General features: G+C 38.0%; 1 protein-coding gene across 1 annotated transcript in view; it reads right to left on the bottom strand.

Annotated features, from left to right (window-relative positions):
• Positions 1-1,017: 1,017 nt before the first annotated feature.
• Positions 1,018-18,028, bottom strand: part of LOC111596100 — a 33,944-nt gene continuing 16,933 nt past the window's right edge. Inside the window, exons 3-6 of the mRNA XM_023310160.2 lie at positions 10,952-11,118; positions 3,407-3,543; positions 1,516-1,692; positions 1,018-1,278 (exon numbers count right to left, since the gene is read on the bottom strand). Of these exons, the coding sequence (XP_023165928.1) occupies positions 1,166-1,278; positions 1,516-1,692; positions 3,407-3,543; positions 10,952-11,118 (594 nt within the window). The 3' untranslated portion in view covers positions 1,018-1,165. The remainder of the gene's footprint in view (positions 1,279-1,515; positions 1,693-3,406; positions 3,544-10,951; positions 11,119-18,028) is intronic.

Below are 18,028 nucleotides of genomic sequence, written 5' to 3'. Positions count from 1 at the left end.
ATTAATCAATTGGAATATATGTATTAATTTTTGATAGGAAATTGAGTTGAATTTTTTATATATATATATTTGTAAATTTGATGAATTAAATCTTATGAATTCCATAGTGGCTAAGTGCGCTTTAATAGACGTGCATTGGCTGTGGAATATATTTGATATACATATATATGTAAATAACTGGATAGCTATACTATTTAACATGTTGCTTATAGGACTGACATCTAAAGAACAATTTCTCTTTTAATTAACATTTTTATTGGTCACATGTTGCACTTTCTTTGTTTTAGGTACTGCGCACAGTTCAACTTTGTTGTTGTCTTTGAAATAAACTAACAGAAACCTAAGGACTTTTTTGCTTTCACTGTGTATGTGTGTGTGTTTGTGTGTGTGTAAGTTAACAACATTCTATTTTATTGCTTTTCTTCAAACACATGCCCAGATCGCTGTCTGGGACAGGCTTTTAATTTAATTACCATTCTAGTATCATTTGAGACTACGTCTAAGTTTTTTGCCTTGCTTCCCTTGCTCAATGCTTGTCTAATCTTAATGTTAACTCAACGGTATTGAATGTGTTTTGTCGTGTTCACAATTACATATATGTCATATATATAATAAATAACTCTATACAGTTGCTACAATTTACAGGCCTAAAAAGTCTTAACTGCTTCATAAATGTTAAATTTGCAATGACATTAGTTGAGAGTGTGAGCAGAGCTTTGAGAAGCGCATTAAAGTTGTTGCTGGGTTGAATTGTAGTGTTCGAATGAAAGCTTACTCAAAACGCAAAGCTCAGCTTAATTGAACTCAACTTTCAGCTAATGTCATTTTGACTTTTTATTTTTATTTGGTTTAACACTTCTAGAATCTTTGCTCGGAGGCAAACGGAATGCCAAAACTGAGAGCAATTACATTAAATATGTATTGTATATGCAGCATAACTAACTTTGATTATACACAGCTCTCCCAAATACATATATATATATATTAGGTAGCATTTGAAGTGCTTTGTGTGAAAAGTCCTTTGACCTTTCTGCTAATTGAGTTGTTTACACTTAGGCTCTAACATGTGTGTTTAGCTTTAGGCTTAACTTAAACACTAGTAATTGATATAAGTAGTGTGTGTATGAGTGTGTGACATTTAAGATTAAACAGTTTCGGCCTCCTCTCAGAGATAGTTGGGGCGAGACACGCAGCAGAGTAGGCTCATGTTCTTGCATATATAATTCTGACGTCGCTTTGCCGGCCACGGAGTATTTGTATCCAGCGCCGCATTGCGTTCTATATGGGAGTATAAAAGAGAAATATATATATATATATATGTATACATTCAGAGCATTTGATTAATGATAGTGTGTGTGAGAAATGTGAACACATAAATACTAATGGCCGTTGGCAATTTTGCATTTCTTTTCACTTTCACTTTTGTGGGCAATAGAATTTTGGCTTGGCCTCCGGCCTGGACCTTGGCTAAATGTGAAAGTGCATAGTGCAACGGCGACTGCGCATAAAACTCACCCAAATATGCCTCGTGCTGTGGCATATACTCCTGCATTTCGGACAGCAGCATGGCAATGTCCTGCGAGTCCTTTGTAATGCTGCACAGCTCCTCCTCATTGAAATCGGGCGTGAATTGCTTGCACAATAGTATTTGGCTTATAACATTACCCAAATTTGATGGGCCCGCACGATTCTCTACAAAATTAATGCAAAAATATCAATAAGCTAAATCTTTACAAAATAACCAGCTGCACACTTTCAGTGCACTTTGCTAATAAAACATTTAGTTTGCGCTTATATTAATATTTTTATTGGCTTTGCTCTAGAGCTGGCTGCATACCAGTAAAGTAAATAAAAACGATTTTCCCCCGAATATTTAGCTGCCTCAATTTTATACAAACAATTTTCATGGCATTTGTGTGTGTTTTTTATTTTGCTTCATTAGATTTGTTTTTATTTTCTCTGTATTTTGAGCGCTTGGCAAAAGCATTTTTCATTTTGTGACGCGCTTTGAAGTTAGCATCTGACTAACTGATTGATGTTGAATGGAACTTTTTAGCTAAATGTAATAGCTAGCTGCAATTTAATAGCTAACTTTTTATTAAATTTTTATGTGGACTGTGTGTGGTAAAATTGTTGTGTTTTGTTGTTAACATGTTTAAATATTTTATTACAGTATAAAAGTTTATGAATAATAGAGATAGAAAAGCTTTTATATATATATAGAAGAGTTTATATTTTGATAGGTGGCTCTAGCAGTTTTTCGCTTGGCTTTAGTCTGGAGGCATGTTTTAGTTATAATTGCCAATCATTTTTGCCTCTAAAAAGTGCTCTCACCAAAAATATCTAATATGAATAATTATTTTAAAATATTTATCTATGCCACAATTCTAGCTCGTGACATTCTGCCTCGCTGTGCGTGTGCTTTGCAAAGGCTTCAAGGCATCAATATTCAATCAGCATCAATCTTCATCACTGCAAATTATTAAAAAATATGCAACAACTAAAAACATGTCGAGTTTTGTGCCACAGCGAATTTCATTTGATTTTGATTGTTCAACGCGACGTATACGCAATACACGCAGGGATAAAAGTATTGCTTAAATTGCGGCGGTTGCAATTTTTGATTTATGGTAACTGCAGCCACTCGCTGACATTGCATATTTTAAAGCTATGCTAGCCATACATATATATATATATATATATATATATATATATATATATAGTAAATCTGAGGGCGCATATATATAAATTTATAAAATATTACGTTCATTCCCTTTAACAAGCCTTGGCTCGTTTGTGTCACCCACACCCACACCCACACACACATGCACCCACAGAGTTTCCTTTCACTGGGCCTTTACATTTTTTATAGCGTTTTCATTGCAATGGGCTGCATTTTTGGGCAACATGTGAATACGTTAGCTGCCATAAATTCGCTGCAGTTAAAACCCACAAAGCCACAAAACCAGGCCCCAGCTCTGGCAACCCGCTCTCAGGAATTTCGCATTGTAAATATTTGCATTTCCTTTCCGTTGTTGACAGTTGCGGGCTTGGGAGGGATGTGGGGTTGGTAATTAAAAAATTTATGGTCGGCAATTTGCGTTTTGACATTATTGAAGTGCAACTCGAATGCGAATGCGAATGCGACGAGCCAATCAGTCAAGGCCAGAGTAAAGGGCAAAGTAAACTTTTCCACTCTCACGTTCGAGTTGCAAACATGGCCAACAAATGTTGGCAATCAAAGCTTGTACAGTCAAGCGGAATGCAACTGCCAAATGGCAAACAATGGCTAAGCACTTGCAGTTCTTGCTCTGAATTGCAATGACAAATAAACAGTGCACACACACACCATGCACACGCACACTCACAGAGATTTGCCAATACTAAGCGCGCCTTTAAAGCTTACCATAATAGCCAGACATATCCATGGGTACAACTTGTATGAGTCGATAGCTTTTCACAAGCTCACGTAGAAACAGCTGAGCCATATAGAAGAGCAGCACCAGGTGCGGATTGTCGGTGAGTATGCCATCGGCCATGGCGCTGAAAACATATAAGTACAAATATAGGCAAAAGGTAAATCCATGTGTTTCAACATTTATAGCTATGCAGTAGGTGTGTGCGTGTGTGTGTGTGTTTTGTGGCACACCAAATTGCATGCGGAAATTGAGAAATGAAATTTATATGAATTTTATGACATTTTTGTTATTCAGGTCAAGCGTTTAGGGTGAGTGCTTGGGTCAAACGAACTCAATGGCCAACCCAACGCATAATAGTTCAACGAATTTGTAGCGATATGCAAATGTTTAAAAATTGATTAAGGTGTATCGTTCGACCAAATATTTGTCAATATTGTGCCCAAAAATATGACATAAATATGCTAGTTATGCGGGCCCAAGCGACAATGCGGCCATAGTTGTTTAAGCCCTTATGTTATAGCAGAATGATACGGCTAAATAGCCTGTTTGAGATTTAAACGAGATTCATGGCGAGCTTCATTATTCAGCATGATTATAGCTTTTAGCTCTAAAGCTGCAGATAGCTGTTAATGAGTTATCCTAGGCGCTTAAGTAAGCAGCAAGATTATAGCTTTAATGACACTAACTAAGATCTGAGAACTGTGAGGTTTCTGTGAGCATGTCTACAACTGTTGCTTAAGGCTTGAGCTATAAGCTGTTGTAGTTGCCAACAAACTAACTAACCAAAATAAGCATTTAAGAGCATTCCTAATATTTTTATATAATTCCAATTGGCTACGAAGAGATCACGTTTCCATAATCTCCATTTTTAATGCCCAATATTATAATTTAAATTTCATGAACATAATCATTTTAAATCGTTTATTTGGCATTTGAAAAAAAAAACCAATTATATAGCAGCTCTAGAATTGCCTCGTGAAATGCTCATAATTCAAGGAATGCTGAGAATTTACAGCTGCTCTGTCCTGTAAATTGGTGCTTAGTTGGGCATCCACAGCATTAATTCTGAACTGCGACGTTCGCAGAGCAATTATGAACCGACAGTCGACACATAAATACGATATAAATTGCCATAAACATATTTGCTGCAGCATGAAAATAAATTCAATTTGTAAAATTGCTTTTGCATTGCCAAAAGCAGGAGAAATAGGACGTCTTCAGATATGGCTATTAACTAGCAAGTTGGAATGCTGTTCTAGAGATAACTGGCCGAGAGAGATACCCTACACAGAGGGCGAAAAAGAGATAGAGAAAGTAACTAGAAAATTAATGATTATTTTAAATTGTTTTTAATGAGAGATTTATATGCTGAAAAGTGATTCAATATAAGTTGAAGCACAAAGCTATCTTTTTAGGATAAGCAAACCTGTTTCACGTATTTATAAGCCTACAGGGTATAAATACGTAGTTGGAAATGAAAAATATATATATTTTACCCAAATTACCAACTTGTCGGACAAGCAGTTCAGTCGCCTGCTCAGTCCTTAATCCTTGAATCCTTAAGCCCACCCACAATAACGGTGAATATGGAAAGTGTTATAGTGTCGCCAGCACAGCTGTCCTTGTGCACTCACACTCCGCACTCTGCCAATGTCAACGCCCATTTTTACCATTAAAGCAAATAAATTGCAAATTAATCTTGCCTTAGGTGTCCCTGTTCATCTCTCACTCTGTGTGCGTGTGGCAGCGTCTATGTGTGTGTGTCAGAATCCTACTGTAGCTAGTTAAAGCGATTCCATTTTGGGTCTGTTGCTCGTGTGAAACTTGATTCCTGGTAACAGATTGCTAAACGTGTGCGTCTAAGATCACAGAAATGTTGCTATTTAACCCAGAAGGCGGAAGGGAGTAGCATGTGTCACATTGAAGAGGGATAATTATGTGAGTGGAGCATTTAATAAACTGCGTGTTCTACTATATCCAGAGTTAATTATGTATATTCAGCCCAGGTAAATTAGTCAGGCACTCGGAGCTGGGCATATCGATTTCCCTGGTATTTGCTTATTATATTGAATACTGATTAGGATAAAATGTACTTAATCAACTTTTTTGTGAGCTTAAACTGCTTCATATTTTATAATTAGAAGTGATTATAATCTCGAGCAATTTAACTAAATACTGTTTCACCATTAGAAGCAGACTTCTCTTGTTTTTTTTTTAAACTAATTTCCATAATTGTGCAGCATATGGCCTCAATAGAAGCAACTGTTTAATGTACTTAAAAAATGCTAACATTAATTTCTACAGCGTGTTTCCCTCTTTTGTTTCTATTCTGCTTGAAGGACAAGGGAATACTTTTTATGGTTTCCTGTTACGTTCTTTGAACTAGGAGCAGTTGCGCTGTCCTTGTCTGTAGCTATCTTTGTCTCCCTCCTCGTCTCCGTCCCTGTCTCTGTCTCTGTCTCTGTCTGCTGCTCATGGCTATGCACATTAATGCGGGTCATTTTCACATCCAGAAGATCGCCATAATAAGTTAGAAAAATGTTTATATATATTTATATTTAAATTTATCGAAGCTGGAATACCCTTTAGTAAAAGAAACCAAAATTAAAGAAATAAGTAACTAATATATAATTATAAACCGTCCTCGTTATATGCTTATAATCAAGCTTATGTTTTTCCTATAGCTAAAGTTAAAAACCGTGAAAAATACATTGCGGTAGGCTCATATCGTAATCATAAAAGTAAATTTATTAAGCCCAAAGACTGGTAGCAGCAAATACCAAAGAAAAAAGTATGAAGTAAAGGAAATCCAGCAATCTACTGGATGCTGTTGTCGGGGGATTGTCAGCAGCTGCTGTTGATTACAGTTTGGACGTAACTTTCATTTATTGCGAATAACAGTGAAATATTTTTTATTGTATGGCGCTAGACTTAAACTCAAGATGAGTTTTTTTTTTCTCCCGGTCTGGGTCACAATGGCGTTGCGGAAAATGGAAAATGGCAGACACGAGCATTCTAACGAAAATTGCACAATTATGCGTGGAGAGGGCCAAAACTGAGCTGAGGCTTTTGGCGAATGGAGATGTACGTAAGCTGCGCTCAACTGCGAGATACGATGCGAATGTACAAATCGAAATTATTAACTGCAGCTGTGGTGGCAGCTGTAAAACTCTTCGTGGTTTATGGCTATCGTAAAAGTGCAGAGTATCTGGCTACGTGACGACCCCATTCAATGCCGGACACTCGGAATAAATTTGCCATCATTCTCACATGTCTGCAGAAAAGCGGGATTGAGTTTCAAAATAGGAAATTATATGACCAGCGAGAATCAAAGGAAGCAGTTAACAGATGAGGCTGATTGCCTTGTGGATATCCTATAAAATGTTAAGAGGAATATTCCCTGAGATTTACAATTTAAATTACAAGAAATTTCAATGCTTTTTTGACTATTTTCCTTTAATTCTTTTCATATTTATAAGCAACCCCTTTGGAAACTATCTAGAATCACTGGGTATTTAGCAGTTACTGTGTCGGAAAACAAGAACTTCTGACAAAATATATGTGTAGTAGTGTGCTATGAGCTAGACAATCGCCATCAATGCTGTCTACGGGAGTCGACTTTGGCTTTGGCTTTGGCTTCGGCATTGTGCCCTGAGGAACTGCTGGACGCGTCTCTTGTTGTTCTTCGTTCGCAGTGCAGTGCAGTTGGTAGTCGTCAAGGATGTGGCAATATTATGACAATGGCAGGGAGATTATGTGCAGAGGAAATGCGTTTAAGCCAACATGACGACTGCTGCTTGCTGCTGTTGGCATTGTGTTGAGTAACTGGCTGTCAAAACATATCCCAAACGATAACAGTTAAAACAATGGCAGCCAGCGACAGTAATTTAGCAACAACAAACAGCAGCCGCTGCTGTTGCTGCACATAACTGTTAGGCAAACACGAATATACAAATACACAATAACAACAACAGGAACAACAACGGCAAATACAACATGTGAAATGAGTGCAGTCGAGCAACGGGCCACGAGCAAGACGAACTGGAACACGTATACGCAGCGTTGAGCGTCGAGAAATGTGTTTGTGTACGGCCGAGCAAACAAACATGCAAACAACTATCAGTCACTTAAGGCAGTTGGCTAAAGTGCTGCCTACTCAGGCATATGTAAGGGAGGGGGCACAGGGGGCGTGACAGGTGAAGGTTCCAGGTGGCAGTTGGTAGAAGATGGCGAGGAATATGCGAGAAGTTAGTAGAAGGCTGGAATGCGGAATGTGGAATGGATCCGCTGCATCAAGGTAACTTGAGGTAAAAGCAAACTTGTTTTTTCTTTGCTTGGCCCTTTGCGTACCAGGGGAACGGTATTATTAACTTTGTCAGACTGTTCACTCAGGGGCTTTCGCTACCCATTGAAGCTTTGCATAAATAGCTACATTTTCTTTGGACAGTCCAAATGTCACATACGTGTGCAAAGGTGAGGACAAATGGGATACAAAAAAATGTTGTTAAAGTTTGACAAGATTGTACAAATTGAAATTTAATACAAACTTTGAATAAATTTAAGAGAAATAAAATATAAATATATATTTTGCCATAATCCGTTCCTGAACAAAAAATGGGGTTTCCTTTCTACTAGAGTATATCAGCTTCGTCATGCCGCCTGGAAGCACATACTTATGCTTTTTTGTGTGCAGCTGCTTTTCTCCTTTTGTTTGCTTTTGTGACTTTGCCCGCCTCACATGGCGAGGCATGTGTTTACAAAACATAAAAACAACAACGAAACACTGTCAGAAAGTTTAGTCTGTGTCATTGTCAAGTTGCGCTCAAAGTTTTTCCAACGCATTCGCCTCCCACTCTGAACTTTACTCTCCGTCGTTTGCCTCTTCTCGTGCTTTCCTTTACTTTTTGCTTTATTGAACTTTTACTTTCAATTTAACTTTCTGGGCTGGCGCTTTGATCTGTCGCAGCCATTGCCGCTGCTGCGGCTGCCGCTAATTCATTGCCATCACTTATACGACGTGTGCGCCGCTGGGTATCTCACTGGGGGCCAGCTTCTCAGTTCGTCGTGTCCAATTTAAAGCCGAAAAATTAATTGAAATCTCTTGTGTCAGTTTCATTGTATTTGCTGTTGCTGCTGCTACTTTGTTGCTGTTGTTATTATTCTGTCTGGCTTACAGCCAGAGCCAATCATCAATTTCGGCTGCCAAAAGTTGATTTTTTGTCAGTCCTTGCACTTTGTAAACTGTTCCCAAAGGGTAAAAGAGTCTTTTACTTATTGACAATGCTGCCTTTCCCCACTGACTGTCTCAATGTCTGTTTGTGCAAAGCAATTACATTTGACTTCATTGAATACATGTTTGGTATACCATTTTCGTCTGCTATTGTGTTAGCTCTTATGAATATTTTCTTTTATAGACATACAGTAATTCGTCTGAACAAGCGTTTATATACTAAAGTATATATTTATAGTTTTTAAACAGGGCATTGTGCAGTTGGAATTCTGATCTCTGACTTGTTTACATACACAACAACAATAATCACAAATGCTGATGCTCGGAATTTTTTTGTGTATTGACATTTCTGCTGTGCTGCAGTGGCATTTAAAGCGTCCGCTCAATAATAAATCACATTGTCATAGGGTGTTCTTAAAAAGTTGTACCCAAATAACATACACCCCACGCCTACACCGTCAGCACACCCAATTGACAGCTTGTTCTATTGAGTTTGTGACTGAAATTACAAAGAGAAAAATGATAGAAAAAAAGAAAATACTTTATGTATTGTGTATGAATTTTCGCTAAAGTTGTTTCTTAAAAAGCTGTTTTCTCTTCTCTAGCCCGTCTGGGGCTCGTGAGTTTTGGTTGGGTGTGATAATGGCGCATGTGTGACAGCCACATGGGAACTCATTTTGTGACGGTTTATACTTCAACGACAGCATAAATCAATAACTCGAGGACTTTCCTACGAATGAGCTGCGCGCAGATATATATTTGAGGAGCTTTAACCAAAAAATATGAATGGTCTCAGCTAAATAAAATATAAAATTGAATCAAATGTAAGCAGCTTATGAAAATGCAGACAATAATCAACTAGATATTGCCGAACAATAATGGAATAAACAAAATAAAATTAATAAAATCAACTCAATCACAACAATAAGTATTTTCTGAAATATAAACTGAAAGTAGTATTTTGATAAGTAGCTTAAAAGTTTTCCAGCAGTTTTCTTATGAAGATCAATCGAATTGGAAATTTCAATTTTATTTTGCTAAGTCCATTCAATGACTAGTTAAGTTCGTAGCTGCTTTATTTACAGCCTTCACAAATTCAGCAGCTAAAATGACTTTTGAGCTCTTACTCTAGTGTGCAGTAAAGCAAAGTTTGAATTACTGGCCTCTATCTCTATCTATTTCTAAACAACATTTTCCTTTACATCGTTACAAACATCTACTTGCCTTTAACCTCTCTATCGAAGCAATTGCTTTTGCATTCAGATATTCTTGACTTGACTTGACTTGTGTTGACTACTACTTATATAAGAGCTTGGCTTATTTCCCAGAGAAATAATAAAAAAAAACTACACACACGCACCCACACAAGATTTTTTCATCAACAGCTTTAATGAAAGAAATTGCATGCGTGTGTGTGTTGTGTTATGCCCGCCAGCTTGTTGTGAAACAAAATGTTATTAACTTTTCGCTCTGTGTCCGTTGCCCACGGCGACTGTCCAAAAAGTTAAGCCCCCAAACCCGACAAAACACATGCTGCTAAATTATGCAGCACTCGAAATTGAATTCTCAAACTCAAATGGCAAAACAGTACTAACTCATTTTAGGAACTCCACTTGCTGCAGTGGATGTTTGGCAGAGAGCGAGAGCGAGTGCGAGACTCTCTGGCAAGAGGGACTCCAGCAACAGCGACAAATTGTTATTTATGTTAGCCCTTTTTGCTAACACGGATACCTTTTGGGTGGGTTGTTGTCCCTCTTGTAAATTTGACTGCAATTAAATTTGCATACATTTTCATAAAATGTACGACTTTAAAAGCTTTTTCAACCAAAAATTATCTGAAATTCAAGCAGGAAATGTGAATTTCAAATACCCTGTAAATGGCTTAACAACATGTTTCTTATATTTTATATATTTCTTATGTATAATAAAATAAATATGCGTGAAATCTATATATAATGTTACAGTAATTAAATGACAAATATTTAAACAAATTTTTTTTATATCTACTCAATGAAATTTTTGAGCGGAAAAATAATGAAATCATTGTAAAATTGTATCTTTAATACTAAAAAATTCTAAGATATTAAAAAAATAAATCTAAATCTCCTTAAACAGAAGACTCTTTCAAGTCATTCTAACTAATATAGGGTGTTGAAATGTGAGCCGTAAAATGTCACACACATGCTGATGTTTATGTTTATGTTAATGCGATGCGTGTTACTCTGGTCTGGCGCCGAATGAGGCTGGGATCTTTTGTGGGTATGGGGATATGGGCATGATGAGTCTATGGCTGTTTGCTTACCTCTTGACCTGCGGCATGAGTATCTGTGCCGTGTGCTTGAATGCCTCCACACAGGTGCGGCGCAGTTTGCGTATCTTTTCGCGCAGCTCCGGGCAGTCCTTGGCCTGGCCGACATGTATCAGCATGTCGCGAAAGAGCGCCACATGGCTGTTGATCTCCACGATGAGCTGCAAGTGCAAGGCAAATGATTTAATTTATGCCATCGCATCGGCTACGCAACGCTTTAATACAAAATTCATGCTTAATTTATGCCAGGCTCTCGATTGGCCCGTTCAAATTACGCATTATACAGTTTAATTTATGCACAGCAGCAGCAGCAGCAGCCGCAGCAGCAGCAGCAGCAGCAACAGCAACAGCAAAAGAACCCTCAGCATACAAAACCGCAGGCGCAACAATATTTTTGGGCTATTTGCCGGAAACGAGCTGCTTTTGTTGACGTAGTTGTTGCTGTTGTTGCTGTTGCTGCTTCTGCTGTTGGTTTTGTTTTGGCCTTTTTACGGCTCATTTGGCCGCTTGCGGGGGCGCAGTGTCGGCAAATAAATCGAGCAATCGAGCCTAATTTTCTTGCCTTTGGCCAAATCGTACTCATAAAAATTAAAATGCCTAACAATGCAAAGTCGTTAAAACGAAAAAGGATGCCGCTGCTTGCATAGATTGACTCGTCTTTTGTCTATACCCCAACTGTCCGTAAGCCCTTTTACGATCAAACTTGTAACAGGCACGCGAGTATATATCTCGAATTATGTTCATTAACATAAGCCCTTAAAGCACAATAAAAGCTAAATAAAAGTAATAATATTTATGTAGGGAAGGAAATTAATATATAAATATATATATATATATATATATATATATATATATATATGTATATCTGTTAGCATAAGCTTGCAATTTGGAGTCTTCAATGTAATTGAATGCTGTCCATCTGGTTTCCTGAGTGTTGCGCTTTTAAGCGTCAACTTAAGATTTGATGTACCTGCTGAGATTAGTATCGAGAGGTGTCAAATCACATAATCTTGACGGCCAGTTGATGAGCATGCGGCAAGAGACTGAGTTGCTGTGATTGCATCATAACTAAACATTTGGCAAGCTGCCAACTTTTATATAAATATTTCAGCATAGTGTTAAAGATAATATAAACAACGGTTTAAATGTATTTAACAAAAATAGCAGCACTCTTTGTTGGTCTTTTAGGCTGAACACCAATACTAACAATGCTTTCTTAGATATCTAAGTTCAGTATGACTGAGCACCTTGTGTTTATTATTTATTATAAGCAATGCCAGAATGCAGTTTTAAGATGCTCAGGTTGAGTATAAGCCACGAGTATAAGTATAAGAAGATAATGTGAATACAACAGTTTGATTTGTAAATTTAAATATTATGGAGATATTTCATAAACATTTATTTTCATATGCCTTCAGCTTATTTAGCCATTCTTTTGCCTGCTCAAGATCTATTATCTACAAATGCCATTCATTCAGCAACTCCAAATTTTATGCTCAGCAAATAATATTTAACTTTCAGTTGCTAGGCATTCGCTTAGCTTCTATGTCACATATATTATTTCAATTGCGTTTTAAATACATTGAAATACGGTAAATGTTTAGACAAATAGCAATATCTCGTTGCTGGCCATAAATATGTTTCCGCATTTTATCGCATTTTATTTATCGTTTGCTTTTGTGTGCGCCTTTGGCAATTTGTTTTGCAGCTTATGAGTATTTTTAGTCAAACAAGAGACTAATTTCCACAAATACATTTCGTGCAAATCGGCGTGGGCTAAGCGCTCACTAGCAAATGAGCTCAAAATATTTATGACTGACTCGCTACGCAACAGCAGCAGCTGAGGTGGCCCAAAGAGATGCCTGCTCCTCATGCCCACGCCCACACTCGCAGCAGCAGGCACTTCATTTAAAACGCGGCGTATGCGTAATTTTAATAATCCTCCAACGGCTGACGCCGCTGGCAAATGCAAAGTGAATTTTGTGGCTTGACTCAATTTGAGCTGACAGCTGTGCGGTTGTAAGAGAGCCAAAAGAGATAGACAGAGAGCGAGAGAGAGAGAGAGAGCAGAGCAGAGTGAGGGAACTGGCATATATCTCGCTGTGAAATATATGCATGATTAGTCATATTGACAATGGGATGAAGGCGAAGGCGTAGGCAAAGCCGTGGGCGTAGCAGGAGGAGCCATTGCACAGGCAGCGCAGCACTTAAGCAAATTGCTTATTAAAAGTACCAAGTTGAATGAAAAATTCTAGGCGTAAAACTTTCGCCAACTAGGCACAATGGCAACGTTGTAGGCCGTGTGGGCGGCATGGGCGTGGCGCTGCCATTGCTTTGTAGTCAATCAATGGCAAAATTTTGCTAGAGCCATCAGCTGCTGCTGTTGCCTGAGCAATATTTTATTGGTTCTCATACTGGGCGTTTCCCTTGACTGTTGACATTTGGCAAAGCCAAGGCTCTAATTGCCAAAAGCTGCCTTAACGAAGTATTTCCAGAGCATTCACCTAAGGCCAAGCAAGACTGTTGCCATTCATAAGCTGTGCACATGTGCAGGCTTACTTCGTTTGCTGTAACTAACAAATACCCTTCAAATCCGACTCAATTAGCTACATGTTAACGACTTTATATAACCAAAGGAAATAGTTTCCCTGATGAATACAAGTATTTAGGAAATATTTTAGTAAACCGTGTAAATTTGTTAGATCTCAATCATGTGCGAGTCTTAAGTTTCGCAACAAAGTGAACGCTGCCCTGGGCAAAGACTTTTCCCCTCATTACTTCCCAGTTAAAGCTATTTTTACTTAAGACTGTCAATCTTACTTAAAAATAGCCTCAAGCTGAAAGCCAATTTTGGCAAGGATTCGAGTCATTGCAGCGTTGCTGTTTGGTTAGGCCAAGAGCTGAGTCGCCAAGACTACTAAGCTGTTAAGCATGGGTTTTCACCAAGTGATTTACCTAAATGGGTTTTAAGCGAATATTATTTAACGCTCATTTAATATACAAAGTAAACATATCAACAGGGATTCGAAAGAAAATGAAAAGAAACGTTGTTTCAAATTTAAATAAAATTGTATGCCAGTTCCGTTTGCATAGCCTTCGAGGCATTGCGTGTCTGCAGCTCGCTTTAATACAACTTTTTGATACCCTTTGGTGCAACTTTTATGACTACAGGGTATAAAAACAAAGCATGGACTAACCCAGAAAAACCCACACACACACAAATAAATACATATGTGTAAAAACCCACAGACGCATAAATTTTATATGTAGCTTAAATCTCAGCTGAGATAAGGACGCAAGCACACACACGCGTATGCAACACACACATGCAAATCCCCAATGTAAACGACTGCGGCTCGCATAATAAGGTACTGCACAGCCACTAAAAGAACAGCGTTAAGCCAAAAGGCAAGCCGGACCCCCAAATAGAGCAAAAACAAAAAAAGAACGCATTTCGCAAATTACCTGACTGGCAGCTATTCAGGCAGCTGCTATTCAGCACCAAGCGCGTTGCACATAAACCTGGCCAAAAAAAAAAAAAAAACAAGTAAAAGGAAGAAAAAAATAGAAAATTGAATTCTCCAAGCGCTGTCCAATTCCATGTACACACAGTTACCGCAAATAGTTTTGGTACTCAACGCATTTTTGCTTTAATGGAAAACAGCAGCTAAAAGAGATTTACGTGTTGTAGAAGCTGCGGCTTGCATATTCATGCGCCATTGTTTTATTATTCTACAAGGACAACAACAAGACTACAAAAAATAAGAAAAAAAAAAAAAGATAAGCACGAAGAACTACATAAGTTGCTCAACATTTGCTTCAACAGTTGAAGCGGAAAATTGAAAAACAGCTGCTGGCGCTTGTCCCTTTTTTTGCTCGCTCAATGGGGAAGGGAAAAATGGAAGACGAAAAGGAAAAGCTGCATGCGTGCTTGTGTGTGGCCAAAAGAAAACTCACTCGTTCTAAAGTGTAAATCAGCAAATACATGGCCAGACAAGGACAGACAGAAATGTAAAAGAGAGTGAGAGGGACTGAGAGGGAGAGCGGCAGAGCAGATAGTCTGAACGAGATGGCGGGCAGCAGCAAACAAAAACTGAATCTAGGCAAAGTGAAAGCGGAAATTAAAATTGCTCTACAAAGCAGAACGCGATGCAACAAGAGACAAAGGACTGCATTGCATTCGTAATGAAGTAGATAAGGATGTGTATGAGCATTTGGATCTAGAATTGCGGGCTGCTGCAGCTTGTGGCTGTGGCACATGGTAAGTGGTTTAGATGCATTCACAATGCTTTTTGCACGCCTATTTTAGCCCCTCAGGGCCAATGCACACTATAAAACACAACGAACCGCGCTGCCTGCCTACACACAGCATCACGGCACACTGTCAGCACACATTCACATTCTCAATTACTTTTTCAGCTGCAAAACGCCTTTTTGATTGTTTTTTTTATGAGACACAAAAGGAATTGTTACGAAATGTTCAATATAAATGGGAATATCAGGCGTCTTTTCTATATTTCTCTATAATTTTAGAGGTAAAGACAGCACTAAATATGATATATGAGAGACCTAGTTTTATTTCTAAGAAATTTCCAAAGAAATCCTGAGATGAGTAATGTATAGAAATTAATTTCTAAAAGAATCAGGGAATGGATGTATAATTAAATCATTTCAATCAATCTACCGCATGTTGATATCGTGTAAAAACTGCTTTGAGGCATGCAGCACTGTGCTACACTTGCTGCAACATCAGCAACACGTGGCAATGTCCAAGTGCAATATGCAAGAGCTCTACGTTGCAGCACATGGCTTATACATAAATAATGTGCAACATTTAAGGGCAAGAGTGGTGGCAATGTGAGTGGCAAGTAGCTGATAAAAGTTTTTCGCTAATGCGCTTTTCACATCTGTTGATATGGACGGCCTGGCAGCCAGTTGGCAGCGCCAAGGTTTAGAAAGTGCAATGGCAAAACGCATTAGCCAACAAGTTGAGCGGCGGCATAATTACAATCGAACTGGCAGCAAAGCCGGAAGCGAACAACTAGTCAGCGAACTAACTGACTATTCAGCCAGCTGGCAGTTGGCCTTCACATGGATTCGAAAGGTTCTTGCTGCAACAACGGCAATTGCAACAGCAACTGCAACAATGCCAAGTGCAATTGGACACAGGCTAGCAATAGCAAATGGTCAAGTGGGTGTGAGAGTGTGGGCGAGTGTGTGGGTGTGTGTGTGTCTGTATCCATTGAACAACTGTTCGAGCAATAACAAAAGACTGGAGACCAAACGTCGAACAGTTGTGTTTCATGTGTTTTCCCTGTAGCTCGTGTAATAGTCAGCCACATAATGCCAGCGAAGGTCAGTTGGTATGAGCCAATTGACAATTATGTATATATCATAAGCAGGCCGTACTGTGGCCCATTAAAATCATGTTCTGCATCATGTTCACAAATAAAATATAAATGTGTACACGCTTGCTGGTTGTTGAGGGAAATTATTGTTGTTGAGGGCATAGCTTTGCTAAGTTGGACTCTAAAGTTTAAAGTAGCCTCAAATAGTTAATCAAGGCTTAGAGCTCGAAGTAAAGAAGGTATGATTAGTTAAATTTAAGGGTTGTCTACTACAAATACTATTGTTACTTTGAATTTTAAGTTTCATATTTTAGATTTATGAAACTTGTTTGTTCTTTAATTTTCAAAGATAAATTTAAGTAACAAACTTAAACTATAAATAAGTAAAACTTGAAACAACTTCTTTAATGTGGATTGACTTAATACATTATTTAAATTAAGCATTATTCATTTTTAATCTTGACTAAAATACGTTAAAGATAGCATACATTAAGCTAAAATTGATCTACAATGTCGTATATCTCACGCTAAAAATCAATTCTTTTAAGTTTCATTACTTAAGACTAAAGACGAGCTCTTAGTTTTAAGAATTATTTTTATTTAGTTTTGTTTTATTTATTTATTTAAATTACAAAAACTTGTAGCTTTAGCTATAGTTGGAACTTTCATCTCAAACTAATTTTGTTCATTATTAAAATGCAATTTTTCTAGCTCTTTCTTTTAGTCAAGGACTCTAGCTTAGATGACATGATAAAGTAAAGCTAACATAGCAGTCCTAATGCGCGTTTTACTGCTTCTGCTCTTCAAAAAAAAAACAACCCATCCATCACTCAAACCCCTTTTTGTTTTACAAACGCGTTTAGTCTTATCTTAGCCACGATTACAGCGTCCATTTCGCACTTTTCGCCAAACGATAGCCTGAAATCGATAAGATGCTTGTTCGGCCGTCTAGCTGGGTGACTGACTGACTGACTGCCCTTTTAGTGTTGGGTGCCATGTCATGGGTCCGCTGAACGAGCTTAGCTATCCCACTCAATAGCTGGCGATAACGACAATGGGGCAAGGCAGGACGAACCACGTCCATTTGGCCCTTAGTATTGGCCTGCTCAGCTTACATTATCAATCAAGCTGACTGACAATCAACAATCAATGAGGGCGGTGCGCTGCGTACTACGCATTTACCTACTAGACGCAGTGAAACCGATACGAGAAAGTTTAAGAACGCAATACTCCATCTAAAGAGCTAGATATGTCTATGTATACATACAGATGGATGTATGTGTGTATGTGTGTGTATGTATACGTGTGTCATTTGTAACTATTTGTTCGCCTGGACATGTGGCTTGAACACGATCCTTTGTTTGCGTTAAGTTTGACAAGTTCTTGGGCAGATGAAAGGGTATCAGCCCTGTAAAGTACGTGTCTGCAGGGCATAAGTATAATATGTAACTTTTTAAGTTTTAAATAAAGCGTACATAAGAGAACCTTGAATTATTCTAGAAGCACTGCAAAGAATAAATAATAAGAATGAACGAAGCTGAGTAAAGGATTGGCAGATGAATACGATTAGACAGAGAAGAGTTTCTTAAAAAACTATAAAAGTTTTTTTTTTTTTTTTTTTTTTTTTTTTTTTTTATTTCTTTATTTTGTTGCAGCTTATTGTCTTAGACTCTATAGCGCATTTAGCTCTAAACCTTAACTAATGGGAGGGCAGATATGCCAA

Source organism: Drosophila hydei, unplaced genomic scaffold, assembly GCF_003285905.1.
Source record: "Drosophila hydei strain 15085-1641.00,03,60 unplaced genomic scaffold, DhydRS2 tig00008114-arrow-pilon, whole genome shotgun sequence".
NCBI lineage: Eukaryota > Metazoa > Arthropoda > Insecta > Diptera > Drosophilidae > Drosophila > Drosophila hydei.
Note: the sequence above shows the minus strand (reverse complement) of the source record. Positions and strands in the feature narration are given on the sequence as shown.